This window comes from Lithobates pipiens, unplaced genomic scaffold, assembly GCF_037356315.1.
Source record: "Lithobates pipiens isolate NorthernLeopardFrog02 unplaced genomic scaffold, aLitPip1_a1.2 Scaffold_96, whole genome shotgun sequence".
NCBI lineage: Eukaryota > Metazoa > Chordata > Amphibia > Anura > Ranidae > Lithobates > Lithobates pipiens.
In genome coordinates this window covers 689,029-706,288 of record NW_027507919.1, presented here as the reverse complement: position 1 = coordinate 706,288, position 17,260 = coordinate 689,029, and the positions used below count along the sequence as shown (strand labels likewise).

Genomic DNA, 17,260 nt, shown 5'->3' with positions numbered 1-17,260 from the left:
TTTTCCTATCAGGAGGTAAGAAAACATGTGAAGAGGGGCTAATAGCATTCATAATATTAATATTTTTGGTGAAGCAAAGGGTCTCTTGATATTTAGTAGTCCCACCCTGTCTATTCATAGTCCTGATAGACCATGTAGGGTATTAAAAGAACCTGGTGGGATGGAGGTTCTCTTGATGTTCAGTAGGCCAGTCCTAACCATTCATAGTCCTGAAAGTCCATGTAGGGTATTGGAAGAACCTGGTGGGGTGGAGGGTCTCTTGATGTTCAGTAGTTGCACCCTGACCAGTAATAGTTCTGATACATACAACGCTGAACAAACCTTGACGCCATACTAATACAGAAACAGTGAGAAAGGGTGAAGGCAAATGCTGCTTTAGAAAAGCCAGAGGAACAACATATAGCAACAGAGCAAATAGTCCTAATAGTCCATGTCAGGAGCTGGAAGGACCCCGTGGGATGGAAGGTCTCTTGATGTTCTGTAGTTCTATCTTGTCTATTCATAGTCCTAATAGCCTATGTACGGGTTGGAAGGAAATGGTGAGATAGAGAGTCAATTGGTGTTTGGTAGTCCTGCACTGACCATACCTAGTCCTGAGGGACAATTCAGGAGGTTGGAAGGAAACAGCGGGATGGAGTGTCTCTTCATGTTCAGTAGTCCCACACTGTCCATATGTGGTCCTGAAATCCCATGTAGGGATTTGAAGGGACCTGGTGGGATGGAGAGTATCTTGATGTTCAGCAGTCCCACACTGTCCATATGTAGTTTTGATAGCCTATGTAAGGATTTGGAAGGGCCTAGTAGGATGGAGGGTCTCTTTAGTAGTCCAGCACTCTCTATATGTAGTCCTGATACCCCTTATAGGGTGTTGGAGGGACCTGGTGTGATGATGGGTCTCTTAATGATTAGTAGTCATACACTATCCATATGTAGTTCTGCAAGCCCATGAAGGGGGTTGGAAGGGCCCAGTAGGATGGGGGGTCTCTTTAATAGTCCAGCACTCTCTATATGTAGTCCTTATAGGGGGTTGGAGGGACCTGGTGTGACGGTGGGTCTCTCGATGATTAGTAGTCCCGCACTATCCATATGTAGTTCCGCAAGCCCATAAAGCGGGTCGGAAGGACCCGGCAGTATGGAATGTCTGTTGATATTTAGTAGTCCTGCACTCTCCATATGTAGTCCAGGCCTGTTGTTTCTGGAAATGTAAGATCTGCTTCCCCAATGCTACCTGCTCAGAACACGAGTCATTCATGAGGGATGCCGATGCTGTTGCCATTCCATGTCCTTCAGCCCTAAGGGGTGCTTTATGAGGAGTCTCTAAAAAGGTGGGGCACTTTTTTTTCAAAGCATTTGTGCTATATATATGCTGGTGGGCAGGGGCGTAACTATAGGGGGTGCAGCAGTTGCGACCGCAACCGGGCCCTGTGATGCAGGGGGCCCATGCAGCCCCCTCTACATATGGCCAGCAGCAGCATAGGCAGCTAGGGGTACCAGTGCACCATGCCCACGGGTGGCTGGAGGTGGAGGGTGACTAGCAGAGCTCCATGCTTGACTATCGCACTGGCTGCTCTTTAGTTGTGCATTCCCCGTGTGACCTGTGTCCTCAGCCGGCTCCTCAGAGTACCCCTCTCCTGCTCCATGCATTGCCGCTCAGTCCAATGTATGTTCTCCTCAGCCAGAGTTTCTTTCTGGGAGATATGCTGATCACCGTCCAGCACACTGGATGGAGCCCAGGCCAACATGGATGAGTGCGCGGCCTACAGCTTGGTCATGGTGAGTGAGAGGACCCCATCCCCCACACACCATTACATACCCCCTCCATCCCCCCCTGGGGACAGGGACCCCCAGCTTCCCTGGGGACAGGGACCCCTTCTCACCTGGGGGCAGTAACTTCATCTGCCCTGGAGAAAAGGACCTCATCTCTTCTGGGGGCGGGGACCCCATCCTGCCTAGGGACAGTCCCCCAATGGGGCACCTAAAAATTAAAAGAAAACTACTGATACCAGTGGTGGAACTACAGGGCTCACAAAGGTCATACCTGTGACCACACCCTGGAGTTCCACCACCGGACTCAGAGGGAAGGGCCCTGGCTGGGGTTCAGGGGGGCCCTTCATGGTTTCTTGCATCGGGGCCCTGAAGGTTCTAGTTACGCCACTGCTGGTGGGAACTTTGTTATCCAGGATGGGTGTTGCCAAGTAGGGTCAACAAAGTGTCCCAAGTGCTATGACCTTATAGGGAATCACACTGAGCACTGCCCAAAAAGGCCAATCAGGGGCAGCCATTCAACACTGGTACACAGGGTGACTAGAATTACAAACAAAGGGAATCAATAGCGCTCTCCGAATATAGGTGGTTGACATGGACTCTTCAGGATGAATAGCACCAAGCCAATGATGAAGGCTAATGAGATGAGTTATTGTTCACAATAAGTAGAAAGTTCACATAAAAACGTATGTAATCAAAAATGATTAATACCATACCAAGCCGGTATGCCAAGTGTAGATGGGTTAGCAACCACTGGGTCCGATGAACATGTAGATGGAAAAGATCTGCCGTAAGGTATAACAGCGCTGTACAAAACCTCAGACACTCGTGAGCCAAGCCGGAGTCCACCGTCGCTCACAAGTGGGCATGAAGATGGAAGGAATCCACCACAGTGTGCAGCACCGCTACAGAGCCACAGACGCTCGTAAGCTGAGCAGAAGTCCTCCGGCGCCCACGAGTGACGTAACCGTACCACAACTGTTGACGCCGTGAGACGCGTAGTTGCGGCAACAGTTCCCCTTGCGCTCCAGCCTTGATTGGCAACCCGATCCGGTGCGTCACTTCCACTGTTGTGGTACGGTTACGGCAGACTCCGGCCCGGCTCACGAGTGCCTGTGGCTCTGTATCGGTGCTGCACACTGTGGCGGATTCCTTCCATCTTCATGCCCACTTGTGAGCGACGATGCACTCCGGCTCGGCTCACTAGTGTCTGTGGTTTTGTACAGTGTTGTAGCACCTCACGGTGGATCTTTTCCATCTACATGTTCACCGGACCCAGTGGTTGCTAACCCATCTACACTTGGCATACCGGCTTGGTCTCATATGGACTATTTTTGATTTTATACGTTTTTATGTGAACTTTCTACTTATTTGTGAACACTAAATCATCTCATTGGCCTTTATCGTTGGCTTGGTGATATTCATCCTGAGGATTCCATGTTACCCACCGATATTCGGAGAGCGCTGTTTATTCCCTTTGTTGACAAGTAGGGTGCCAATCTCCACCTGGGAAGGTTACCCCCCTCTGATAGGCTGCGTTTGGATTGATTAGAATGGTCTTCATCTCTCAGTTGTCACCATGGCAATAGGATACGTTCCTCTAAATGGGAAATAGCAATAACCGAAAAGATGCTCTAACCCACCCCCCCCCCCCCCCACTATATCCGGGAGATATGGCACCTCCAACACACCAAGTTGTATGGTCAAGTCGGTCAGTTGTGGGTGGAGTGACGGGACTTCACAGAGGTCCCTTTTTTTATATATGGTGCTCCAGTATCAGCTCCTGGGGAGCCAATGAGGCCCAACAACATACCGGGTGTATATACCAGACATGGATTGTACACTCCCGATGGAGTAACCTCATACAGGAACCAATACGCCACAACCACCAATCACAGGGGAGTATTAGGCAGATAAGTGTACAGGTACATGAAAACCGGTATGTGGTTGTTATGGGTAACAACAATATTAGATGTCACATAAATAACCTGAGAACAGAAAGCGAGGTGGATTGCTTGTTCCTGCACTCTGATGTCACCATACTAGCCCTTTACATGTGGGTGGGATTGGTGGGTTATAAAGAGAGAGGTGACCCAAATGTACAGAGGTACCCCGGCTTGGTGTGCAGCATCTGGACGTATGCAATGGAGACCTCTGCCATTATCACAGTGATAAATCAAAACACAATCAACACCCCCGCCCCCATCCGGGATTACCTGATTTCTGAGGTCTCCTCCGGCTGGGCGCTGTGTTCTCCTCCATGGTGTCTGCTTCTTATATGATGATCTGTGGTCTCTCCAGCTGGAGGAGAAGAGGAAGTGAGACCTGAGAGCTGCTCTGTGTCTGCAGACTGTGGTCAGCCGTGTACGGGGATTGGACATGACAACTGAAAGGAAAAACTGGAAATGAAAATGTCAGTTCTCCTATTTATTATTACACACAATGTATTTCAACACTTTAAAGCAAAACCCCCACTTACTTTAAATAAAAAATTCTGAACTACATACCTGAGCTCCAGGTATCATCTGTCTGGTGATGTCACATGTTCTTCGCCTTCTGTCTGGTGATGTCACATGTTCTTCACCTTCTGTCTGGTGATGTCACATGTTCTTCGCCTTCTGTCTGGTGATGTCACATGTTCTTCGCCTTCTGTCTGGTGATGTCACATGTTCTTCACCTTCTGTCTGGTGATGTCACATGTTCTTCATCTTCTGGATACATGAAGGAAACGGGGAGGGTCTAGCTCTGGAGTGGCTGCTCTGGACTTATAATTCTACAACATAGAACATGGCTGACTCATCATTATATGAGCATCGTTCTGTGCTGCAGAAAGCTCCCCATCTCCACAACTGTGGGGGTAGAAGGTGAAGAACATGGCACGTGTTTCTTCACCTATCTGATGTCCAATGTTCCTCATCTTCTGTCTGTTGATGTCCCATGTTCTTAAGATTCTGTCTGGTGATGTCACATGTTCTTCATCTTCTGTCTGGTGATGTCACAAATTCTTCACCTTCTGTCCAGTGATGTCATATGTTCTTCACCTTCTGTACGCTGATGTCCCATGTACTTCATCTTCTGTCTGGTGATGTTGCATGTTCTTCATCTTCCTTCTGTTTGGTGATGTTTCATCACCAGATAGAAAGTGAAGAACATGTGACATCACCAAACAGAAGAAAGGTGAAGAACATGCAACATCTTCAGACAGAAGAAGAGCATGGGAAATCACCAGACAGAAGGTGAAGAACATGTGGCATCACCAGACAGAAGAAGAGCATGTGAAATCACCAGACAGAAGATGAAGAGCATGTGAAATCACCAGACAGAAGATGAAGAGCATGTGAAATCACCAGACAGAAGATGAAGAGCATGTGACATCACCAGACAGAAGATGAAGAACATGTGAAATCACCAGACAGAAGATGAAGAGCATGTGAAATCACCAGACAGAAGATGAAGAGCATGTGACATCACCAGACAGAAGATGAAGAACATGTGAAATCACCAGACAGAAGGTGAAGAACATGTGGCATCACCAGACAGAAGAAGAGCATGTGAAATCACCAGACAGAAGATGAAGAGCATGTGAAATCACCAGACAGAAGATGAGGAACATGTGACATCACCAGACAGAAGATGAAGAACATGTGACATCACCAGACAGAAGATGAAGAGCATGTGAAATCACCAGACAGAAGATGAAGAGCATGTGACATCACCAGACAGAAGATGAGGAACATGTGACATCACCAGACAGAAGATGAAGAACATGTGACATCACCAGACAGAAGATGAAGAACATGGGACATCACCAGACAGAAGATGAAGAACATGGGACATCACCAGACAGAAGATGAAGAACATGGGACATCACCAGACAGAAGATGAAGAACATGTGACATCACCAGACAGAAGATGAAGAACATGGGACATCACCAGACAGAAGATGAAGAACATGGGACATCACCAGACAGAAGATGAAGAACATGGGACATCAACAGACAGAAGATGAGGAACATGTGACATCACCAGACAGAAGATAAAAAACATGGGACATCAACAGACAGAAGATGAGGAACATGGGACATCCCCAGATAGGTGAAGAACACGTGACATGTTCTTCACCTATCTGCCCCCTGCAGTTGTGGAGGTGGGGAGCTTTCTGCAGCACAGAACGATGCTCATATAATGATGAGTCAGCCATGTTCTATGTTGTAGAATTATAAGTCCAGACCAGCCACTCCAGAGCTAGACCCTCCCCGTTTCTTTCATGTTTCCTCAGTCGGTGTTCTTGGCAGAGATAGGGCTCAGCAAACTCATTGTCTTTTTACACTTCAAAAGGTATGTCAACGTCTGAGGCGGCATTTGAAACAGAACACTTGGTCCTACCCCCCCGCTCCTGCCTGGTACCCAGCCCTTGGTTGTTGGACACAATCGGCAGGCCGTTGCAATACACATGAACCCTCGTTTATTGGCTTTTACTTTTCTCTGTGCACAGAGTATAATAAAAAATCAATAAAATAAAGTCGTTTACATTCACTCTCTCCATCACTGGCTGCAGACCATTACTCCGGACCGACTTCATGACTATGACAACGTTATATTGGGGGTGTCAGGACCATGACTTGTAGTCTCCACAAGGGGAGCATGTGGCAGGATGACAACACAGGGGCACAATTGGGAGACAGGGACCGAGCGTTGTCACCCTATAACAGGAAGAGCCTGAACAAGAACCTCTACGGGGGGGATCACCAGGGATTATTTTAAAGAGACCCTGTCACCAGACCCTTCATGTCAACAATCTTCCCATAAAATTATGAGCGCATTTAAAGCTATACAAACCAAAAAACGTTGAATTGCCATCATCCCTTCTACCTACATATAAGGATCATGCCACCATATTTCATTTATTATTAAAAAAATCTGAGCCCTTTATTTAATCATTGGTGTTCAGAGGTCACCTGACGTCTCCCAGGTCTTTTCTGTCCTCAGGGGAAGTTCTGAAGGAGAATCTGTGTCTGCAGAACGCTGATTGAGCACCACGGTGGAGGATCTGCCAATCACAGGCTGGGCCGCACCCTTCCAACCTGTGTCTATGGGTTGGGACTAACAGGGAGGCGAAGCCTCCACCAATCACCATCCTATATCCTGCCCCCAGTGGGAGGGGAGTGTCATATACCACTGTGTATACGGCCACATGTATGACTCTATGGCTGCACTGATAAGAAAAGGGGGAAATGAAGAAATTAGAAGGGAACTGAAACTGGAGCATGCTCAGTAGATGTCAACAGCTGGTTCACATTATCTTAGGCCCACAGCGGGGACACAGACAAGGAGGGAGGGACAGAGTTTTTTCCCGGCTACAGAAAACCAATGATGTAGTGGATGAGTGAGGATAAACGGAATGTGATATATCATGTATTGACAGTTTTTGAAGACATCCAAAAGCCCTGAGACCGCTACTGGGGGGGCCGCCGATTTGGATGCAATGTCAGCAGCCCCAGAGCTGTAATTCCAGCATTCCCCTCCGCTCTGCCCCTGGCAGCTGCACAGAAGGTTACATAAGGAGTGGATGGGTGGAGGAGCTGGGCCAGCACTACAGCGATGAGACAGTCTTAGAAGAGGGCTATGACTTGTGAGGACGGGGGGCTTTGTCTGGGGGAGACAGACCTCTCCTGGAGTAGACACAATTTTTAATAAGTTCACAGACACAATGCAAGTCAATTAAAAAAAAGTTTATTTATTAACCCTTTTACCGCTGAAATATATATATATATATTTTTTTCATTTTTGCACACATTAAAATCAGAATTTTGGGCTATAAAATTAATTACCCCCTCCCCCATCCAGTACATATTTTCAGGAGAATAAAATGAAGGTAGCTGCAATTTTTTTACGTTGCACAATATTTTCAGTAAAAATACAACAAAGGTATTTTGAGCGCGCGCACACACACACACACACACACACACACACACACACACACACACACACACACACACAACTATAATACACAAGATTTGGTAACATAAAAGATCTGGCTGTGCCGAGAAGATAGATACCAAACACGTCAAGTCCGAATCTGGCTGCACCCGAGAAAACTTAAAAAAAAAATGACCCAAAATGATCCAGAGGTGAAATGACTTTACAGCTCATCAATTTACAATTGACCCTACATTTAGGGTGAAAAGCGTGAAAGGGGCGTGGCCAAGGGGGGCGGGAATTATAGGCTGAAGCTTTCACGTGGTTGATACACACATTGCAGCCTGTGGCTTTGCATTGCTGTGGAAGGACGGAGCAGGACGTGGTCCTTGAGGGACCAGCCCCTGGAGCAGAGAAAGAGACAGTGGGACGGTATGCGGGAGGCTTTAAGCGGCACTATATGTGTTGAGTATAGTTGTTGTTTACATACACAAGCCCACCATGTGATAGCACTGGGTAGGTGACGGGGACTCTTAATTGAGACATCAGGGGTCTATCACAACTTCATTGTCTCTCCTGCCCTCTTCTCCAGCCAAGACAACACAGACTGTGATCAATTGGCTGTTTAACCACCATTTTGATGCCTCTGAACCTGGAAGTGCTCAGAGCTGAATGCTTCCAGGTTCACACTCTGCAAGCCCCCAATGGGATGGCATTGGGCAGGTGACAGGTACTCTTAATGGAGACATTACGGAGTCTATCAAACCTCTAGTGTCTCTCCTGCCCTCTGCTCCAGCCAATGAAGCACAGACCCTGATCAATAGATTTGAACATGGAAGTGCTCAGAGCTGAAAACTTTCAGGTTCACCTTCTACATGCCTTCTATGTGATTGCCTTGGGCAGGTGACAGGTAGTACTCTTGAGACATCAGGGGTCTATCACACCTGTAATGTCCCTCCTGCCCTCTTCTCTAGCCAATAAATCAGAGACTGTGATCAGTTGGCTGTTTAACCACCATTTTGATGCCTCTGAACCTGGAAGTGCTCAGAGCTGAATGCTTCCAGGTTCACACTCCGCAAGCCCCCAATGGGATGGCATTGGGCAGGTGACAGGTACTCTTAATGGAGACATCAGACCTCTAATGTCTCTCCTGCCTTCTGCTCCAGCCAATGGAGAACAGACCATTATTAATTGACTGCTTTACCAGCATTTTGATGGCTCTGAGCCTGGAAGTGCTCAGAGCTGAACACTTTCAGGTTCACACTCTGCAGGCCTCCAATGGGATGACATTGGGCAGTCGACAGGTACTCTTAATGGAGACATTAGGGAGTCTATCAAGCCTCTAATGTCTCTCCTGCCCTCTGCTCCAGCCAATGAAGCACAGATCCTGATCAATCTGCTTTGAACATGGAAGTGCTCAGGGCTGAAAACTTTCAGGTTCACCCTCTACATGCCTCCTATGTGATAGCCTTGGGCAGGTGACGGGTACTCTTAATTGAGACATCAGGGGTCTATCACACATTTAATGTCTCCCCTGCCCTCTTCTCTAGCCAATAAAGCACAGACTGTGATCAATTGGCTGTTTAGCCACCATTTTGATGGCTCTGAACCTGGACGTGCTCAGAGCTGAATGCTTCCAGGTTCACACTCTGAAAGCCCCCAATGGGATGGCATTGGGCAGGTGACAGGTACTCTTAATTGAGACATTAAGGAGTCTACCAAACCTCTAGTGTCTCTCCTGCCCTCTGCTCCAGCCAATGAGGCACAGACTGTGACCATCTGTACTGAACCTGGAAGTGCTCAGACCTGAACACTTTCAGGTTCACACACTGCAGAGGACACCGAGGGAACAGATGTTCCTTGATGTCATCCCGGACACCTATGGGCACCCAGGAGATGTGGGGGAGGTTGGGAACCACAGAGGGGGGACCTGGGGGATGGAGCTAAACCACAAATCACACAACAGGGATCCGGTATCTCTATATCAGCCCTGGGCCTGGACTGGTTAAATCCCAACTGCGAGCTGCTTTATATGTGCCCAATGCACCCCCCCATCCCCCCATCATGGGTTAAATACTCTTTTGGCTGTGGGAGATAAGTGCAAATTGAGGAGGAACCTTATTTCTCACTCCCCCATCCCTTGGCACCCTCCTGCGCTCTGGGCGGGGGTCCTCATTATACAACGTAGGACTGCTGGTCCTGCACTGTACACGAGGACGTCCGATCGCTACCAGCAGGCCAGATAGCGAGGTGAATCAGCTATGGGGGGAGGGGGAAGAGGGCGGTCACAGGAAGAGGAGGAGCCTGCGGGAGCGAGGGATAAGGAGTCTGTACTCATTTCTCACCCCACCAGCCTAACGAGCACTTAAAGTAGAACTCCAGGTAAAGCCTAACTAGTCTTAAAAATTACCCCCCCCCGCAAAAAAAAAAAAATATATATATATATATATATATATATATATATATATATATATACACCTACCTATTTTTAAGCCACACTGCGGTCATGTGATCCCGTGTCAGGGAACAGCAGCTGCAGGGGAGAAGAGGGAGCGCTGAGAACGGTTGAGCCATATGAGCCTATGGGTGATGTGACTGATCCAAGCTGTTGTCAGAGAGCGCTCTCTCCTCTCCCCTGCAGCTGCCTGATGGGGGGGGGGGGGGGTGACGTAACCGTCCGCATTGACAATATAGGTGTTGGGGTGGGGGCATTTTTAAGGGTAGTTAGATGTGAGCTGGAAGAGCAGTGGGGGGGGAGGGACATTTATTAGCAGTCTGGAATACCAACATCTGGAGGTAAGTACCAATGACCTCTTTATGGAGAGGATCACCCGATGGTGACCCCGTGATACTGCCAGGTGTGGGGGGGAGACAGGTGAAGATCTCTCAGGTGAGCTCAGAGACCTCCCACCACGGGGTGCTCAGCCTGGGGCCCCTCCAGCTGATGCGGAACTACAAGTCCCATGAGGCATTGCAAGGCTGACAGTGACGAGCGCGACTCCTAAGGGCAAGAGGCATGATGGGACTTGTAGTTCCACAACAGCTGGAGGGGCCCCAGGCTGAGCACTCACGCCTTACACGGCACAGAGGAGGGGAGGACAGGAGACTGCATGGGGGATGTAGAGAGAAGAACAATCTACAGGAAGCCAGGAGTACAAATCAGGAACAGAAACTTTATTGACAACACAAGAGGAAGAGCGTCAGACAACTGTGAGCAGACAATAGCGGTTATAAAAAAAAAATCCCCCTACAGTGTCTGTTTATTGCCTAGGATCGCCATCTAGTGGCCATAAGGCGGTATGTTCCAGATTTAATAAAAATGCTGCATGGCCACTAGATGGCGCTAACGACCATATGGAATAAACATATCAGACACTTAATTATACAAGACGGATGTGCGACAACCGAGTCTCACAGAGGCAGATATTATATACATAGACCCCTCAGTGTATATACGCCCCCCCACACCTTGCTGTGTATATACACAGTCCTGACATTTAACCCTCGGGGGGGGGGGGGGAATTTATAAGACATTTGCTGTGTGGGCGTTTCAGCATTCACCTATTTGCAAATAATAAATATGTTTATGTCTTCTGATCGTTGGCTCCATCTAGTGGCCATAACGTGGTAATTTACAGATTCAAAAAAAAAAATACTGCATGGCCACTAAATGGCGCTGATGATCACAGGGAATAAACATATCAGACACACTATTATAGGAGATGGATGTGCGACAACCGAGAGGCAGATTTTATATACAGAGACCCCTCGCTGTGTATATACACCCCCAGCAGGTGAGCGGACAAACCTTGAGGGGAGGGGGGATGGTGTTATGTATAAATAAAATTTAGCTGTGTGGGTGTCTCTGCATTCCCCCAACCACCGTGAATAATCCCCATGATGTGTCTAATAGGTGTATTTCTATTACGAGTGTCAGCTCCATCTAGTGGCCATAATTCAGTATTTTTAATGAAATGGCTTAATCAGGAAAATACCACCTTATGGCAACTAGATGGAGCTGGTGATCATAGGAAATAAACCATTTAGACACATCATAGGGATTATTCACACGGTTTATACATAGACCCCCACCCCCAGTGTATATGCACAGCAGTCCCAACACCCATCCCTCAGAGTATATACACAGTCCTGGCATATAAGCAGACAACCCTCGGAGGGGGGTTTGGGGTCTATTTATAAAAAATAAAAAGTCTCAGCAGTAAATACCCCCCATAATGTGTCTAATCTGTTTATACCCTCTGCTCCATCTAGTGGCCTTAAAGCAGTATTTTTCCCTGATTTGAGGCGTTTCAGGAAAATACTGCCTTATGGCCACTGGATGGAGATGGGGGCATAAACACATTAGACACATTATGGGGATTATTCACAACAGCTGTACAAAGAGACCCCTCACTGTATATATATATATATATATATACACAGCAGTCCCACCCGACACCTCAGCATGTGAGCAGACAATCCTCGGTTGTATAGACAGTCCCGGTGTCCCTCTGTGTATGTATAGATAGTCTCGGTGTAGCTCTGTGTATATAGACAGTCCCGGTGTCCCTCTGTGTATGTATAGACAGTCCTGTGTGCCTCTGTGTATGTATAGACAGTCCTGGTGTATATAGACAGTCCCGGTGTCCCTCTGTGTATATGGACAGTCCCGGTGTCCCACGGTGTATATAGACAGTCCCAGTGTCCAGCGGTGTATATGGACAGTCCCGGTGTCTATAGACAGTCCCGCGTCCCTCGGTGTATATAGACAGTCCCGGTGTATATAGACAGTCCCCGTGTATACAGACAGTCCTGGTGTCCCTCAGTGTATATAGACAGTCCCGTGTGCCTCTGTGTATGTATAGACAGTCCCGGTGTCCCTCGGTGTATATGGACAGTCCCGGTGTCCCACGGTGTATATAGACAGTCCCGGTGTCCAGCGGTGTATATGGACAGTCCCGGTGTATATAGACAGTCCCCGTGTATACAGACAGTCCTGGTGTCCCTCAGTGTATATAGACAGTCCCGTGTGCCTCTGTGTATGTATAGACAGTCCCGGTGTCCCTCGGTGTATATGGACAGTCCCGGTGTCCCACGGTGTATATAGACAGTCCCGGTGTCCAGCGGTGTATATGGACAGTCCCGGTGTATATAGACAGTCCCTCGGTGTATATAGACAGTCCCAGTGTATATAGACAGTCCCGGTGTCCCTCGGTGTATATAGACAGTCCAGTGTGCCTCTGTGTATGTATAGACAGCCCTGGTGTATATAGACAGTCCCGGTGTCCCTCTGTGTATATGGACAGTCCCGGTGTCCCTCTGTGTATATGGACAGTCCCGGTGTCCCTCTGTGTATATGGACAGTCCCGGTGTCTATAGACAGTCCTGGTGTCCCTCAGTGTATATAGACAGTCCCGGTGTATATAGACAGTCCCCGTGTATACAGACAGTCCTGGTGTCCCTCGGTGTATATAGACAGTCCCGTGTGCCTCTGTGTATGTATAGACAGTCCCGGTGTCCCTTGCTGTATGTATAGACAGTCCCGGTGTCCCTTGCTGTATGTATAGACAGTCCCGGTGTATATAGACAGTCCCAGTGTCCCTTGGTGTATATGGACAGTCCCGGGTGTCCCTCTGTGAATATAGACAGTCCTGGTGTCTATACAGTCCGGGTGTCCCTCGGTGTATATAGACAGTCCCGGTGTCACTGAGCTGCTCTCCAGAGAAATACACACAACAAAGGATTTCCTGTGAACTTGTATATAATATCATCCACACTGTCCATGGGGGGGGAGGGAGGGTATGCTCTCCTGGAGATGACTCTGTACTGTCCATGGGGGGGAGGGGTGCTCTCCTGGAGATGACTCTGTACTGTCCATGGGGGGTCCTCTTCTGGAAGTGTTCACAGATACAACCTAAGCCCCCTCCCCCAATAATGAGAACAGACCATGTGACCAGCAGTACCGGGGGTGGGGAATGGTTTGGACCCAGCACAGTTATTATTGCCACCAATCACTGAGCAGAGGACAGATCACACTGGTTTTAAGGAGGAGCCATAGACGTTTGGGGTCACATGGTCAGTTCATCCTGGGACATTGGGGACAGAAGATAGCAGAGGACTTGGACCTCACTTCTCATGTCATTTTGAGACCTCCAGACATGGCGGGTGGGGGGGATCATGGAATTCTCTGTCCTCCATCTTGGAATTGTCCAGCACTCTGGGACTGGTGTCCTCCGATCTCCGGAGTATTGGGACATTTGGGAGGGAGCACCATGAAGAACCAACCACTGAAGGTACAAACATGGCCGACCACCAACTGGGCTGATGAAGCCATCTGATCTGTGACGGGTGGGTTACCCTAAAAGTGACTCCAGCTGATACCTTCACCGCTCTCCCCCCCCCCATCACTTCATTGGAAACCTGTGAGATTTGCCTTGTACTCCCCCAAGTGACTTCCTTTCCTTCCACCCACAATGCAGCCAATCAGAAGGCCTAGACATGGTCCCATGAGAAAAAGAAGGAAGTCATTAGTCCTGGTCTCTTACACCCCCCAGCTCAGGGTTTGGAGGAATGGTAGGTGGAGGAGTAGGAGGGGGGTATGGGTAGGTGGCGGTGTTGGAGGTGGGTATGGGTAGGTGGAGGAGTAGGAGGGGGGTATGGGTAGGTGGAGGAGTAGGAGGGGGGTATGGGTAGGTGGAGGAGTAGGAGGGGGGTATGGGTAGGTGGAGGTGTTGGAGAAGACCTCCAGGTCCTCCCCGGATGTGCCGGAGATTGTCCGTGTGTATTCCCGGCATCAAAGGAAGTCCTGGAGCAAATGAAGAAAGATTGGGGAGTCGTGACCTCTGATGGCTGGATGGTGGCGGGGGAGGGTCATACTACAGATCAAGGGGGTTGGGCATTTCACAGACACTATCGAGGTGATCCAGGATTGAAGACCAAGTCATTGACAGGCTGGAGTCCTGGATCTCTCTCTGTGGCCCCTGTTGGATTGGTGGGTGTAGATATGAGGCCCCTGTTGGGAGTTTAGGTCCTGTGATGCAACTCTGTGGCCTCTGTTGGTTAAGTCATATAATGTAGGTCTGTGGCCCTTGAAGGCTCTCAGTCCTGTAATTTAGCTCTTTGGTCCCTGTTGGGTTGGCAGGAGGCTCAGTCCTGAAGTGTAGTTTTGTCAGTCCTGTGATCCCCATTGGGTGTCAGCCCTGTAGTGAAGTTTTTGTGGCCCCTATTGGTTGTCTCAGGGCTGTAGTACAGTTCTGTGGCCCTTATTGGTTGTCTCAGTCCTGTAGTACAGTCCTGTGGCCCTTATTGGTCTCAGTCCTGTAGTGCAGTTTTGTGGCCCCTATTGGAGGTCTCCGTCCTGTACTGCGGTTCTCTGGCTCCTATTGATTGTTTCAGTCCTGTAGTGCAGTTCTGCAGCCCCTATTGGGCGTCTCAGTCCTGTGGCCCCATACTGGATGTCTCAGTCCTGTAGTGTAGTCCCGTGACCCCTGTTGGGTGTCTCATACCTGTAGTGCAGTTCTGCGGCCTATATCGGATGTCTCAGTCCTGTAGTGCAGTTCTGTGACCCCATTGGTTGTCTCAGTCCTGTAGTACAGTTCTGTGGCCCTTGTTGGAGTTGTTGCGATTTGTGACCCCCCCCCCCCTCCAGGGCACTTTAACCGTATGACCCCCAACAAGGGCCACAGAGTTACATTACAGGATGAGACACCCAACAGGGGTGTCCATATTTTGTAGTATATCCTGGAGCCCCCGATCCAGCTGTGTGGCCCTTGTTGGGAGTCACTATGTTGTGGTGTATCCTGGGGCCCCGTATCCCCCCCCCCCCGTGTGGCCCCTGTTAGGTGTCTTTGTCTCGTAGTGTATCCGGGGCCCAATACTCCCCCATGTGGCCCCTGTTGGGTGTCTGTCTCGTAGTGTATCCTGGGGCCCTGTACCCCCTGCCCCCCGTGTGGCCCCAGTTAGGTGTCTTTGTCTCCTAGTGTATCACTGGACCCCATACCCCCTGTGTGGCCCCTATTGGATGTCTCTGTCTTGTAGTGTATCCCGGGGGCCCCATACCCCCCCCCCCCATGGCCGCTGTTGGGTGTCTTTGTCTCGTAGTGTATCCTGGGGCCCTGTATCCACCCCCCACCCGCCCCCCGTGTGGCCCTCAGTCCTGCGGCTCGTAGCCGGCCAGCTTCCGTCGGAGCTCCTTGATCTGCTCGTTCTTCTTGGAGAGGATGTCCTTCATGTTGCGGTAGGCGGCGGTCTCCTGGAACTTCCTGTCCAGCTCCCTCTCGGCGAGGGCCAGCTGCTCCCGCACCCGGAGGAGTTGGTGTTTGGTGCCGGTCAGGTCCTCCTCCATCTTCCTCTGGGTGGCGCCGTGCTCGCCCACCGTCTTCTGCAGCTCCACCTTCAGGCTGCTCAGGGCGTCCTCCAGCTGGGAGACGTCCCTCGGGGGCGGGGCCTCCTTCTCCTGGTGTGTGTGGGCGGCGCGGCGCAGCTCCTGGAGGGCGTGGTCCTTCTCCTCCAGGGCGGAGGTGACCCGCCCCTCCAGGGCCCGGAGCCGCCCCCTCAGCTTGTCGTTCTCCTCCTGGAGGCGGGCGATCTCTGCGTGGAGGAGCTGGGCGGGGCCCTCGATGGGGGTGAGGCGGGGCTTGGAGGCGGAGGAAGGGGCGGGGTCCTGGCCCCTCTCCAGCTCGGCCACCCTCTCCAGCAGCTCTCGGTTCTCCAGCTCGGACACGTCGGTGTGGAGGGTCAGGTGCCAGTGCTGCGATTGGAGGAACAGCTGCTGGAGGAGGAGCACGTTGGTGTGGGCGGAGTTTAGCAGCTCCAGCTCCACCTCGCTCAGCACCGCCGCCTGCAGCCCGCTCAGCAGATCCGTCACCTCGTCCGCCGTGTACGTGTCCTCCGTCAGCCGCCCCTCCACCACGTCCTGGAAGCACGACCGCACACTCTTCAGCCGCAGCTGCCGCTTCCCCTGAGCGAAGCGAATGTAACTCATCACCTCCGCCCGGTGCGCCTCGCTCAGATCCGCCGCCGCCATCTTCACTGAGGCCACGTCCGTCACCATGGACACCGACACACGGTCAGCTGACCGGAACTACGCGTCTCCACGGCAACCAAGACGCGTCACCGCCGGGGAGGGAGAGAGACGATTGGCTGTGTTCTGAACGCGTCACTGGAAAGCTCTGCGCTCATTGGAGGAAAGCTCCCTCCAGCGCGAGTGACGTCCTTTACAGTAGAGATAAGACGTGGCCCGCTATTGGACCGATGTCTCAGCTTGTCATTGAAAGGCGAGAGATCATTGGACGAAAACTCCACCCATCCCGAGTGATGTCCCTAACTACGCGTCTCCACGGCAACCAAGACGCGTCACCGCCGGGGAGGGAGAGAGACGATTGGCTGCAGTCTGACCCGCGTCACTGGTGGAAAGCTCCGCGCTCATTGGAGAAAAACTCCCCAGTGCGAGTGACGTCCCTAACAGCAGGGATAAGACGTGGCCTGCTATTGGTCCGAGGTTTCAGCGTGTCATTGAAAGGCGAGAGATCATTGGAGGAAACCACCCCCCCTCCCCGTGCCAGTAGCGTCCATAACA

At 50.4% G+C, this 17,260-nt stretch overlaps 2 protein-coding genes across 3 annotated transcripts in view; both read right to left on the bottom strand.

The window, feature by feature from the left end:
* The window catches only part of LOC143973772 (killer cell lectin-like receptor subfamily B member 1A), a 35,787-nt gene extending 31,614 nt beyond the window's left edge, over positions 1-4,173 (bottom strand). Inside the window, exon 1 of one of the 2 annotated variants that reach the window (XM_077474618.1) lies at positions 3,981-4,173. In XM_077474618.1, the coding sequence (XP_077330744.1) occupies positions 3,981-4,026 (46 nt within the window). In that variant the 5' untranslated portion in view covers positions 4,027-4,173. The remainder of the gene's footprint in view (positions 1-3,980) is intronic. The other variant, XM_077474617.1, reaches the window with a different exon arrangement.
* A 6,663-nt stretch (positions 4,174-10,836) lies between these two features.
* LOC143973767 (leucine zipper transcription factor-like protein 1) lies at positions 10,837-16,788 on the bottom strand. Its single transcript, XM_077474613.1, has one exon. The coding sequence runs from the start codon at positions 16,733-16,735 to the stop codon at positions 15,833-15,835; it is 903 nt and encodes a 300-aa protein (XP_077330739.1). The 5' UTR covers positions 16,736-16,788; the 3' UTR covers positions 10,837-15,832.
* Between the last annotated feature and the right edge of the window lie 472 nt (positions 16,789-17,260).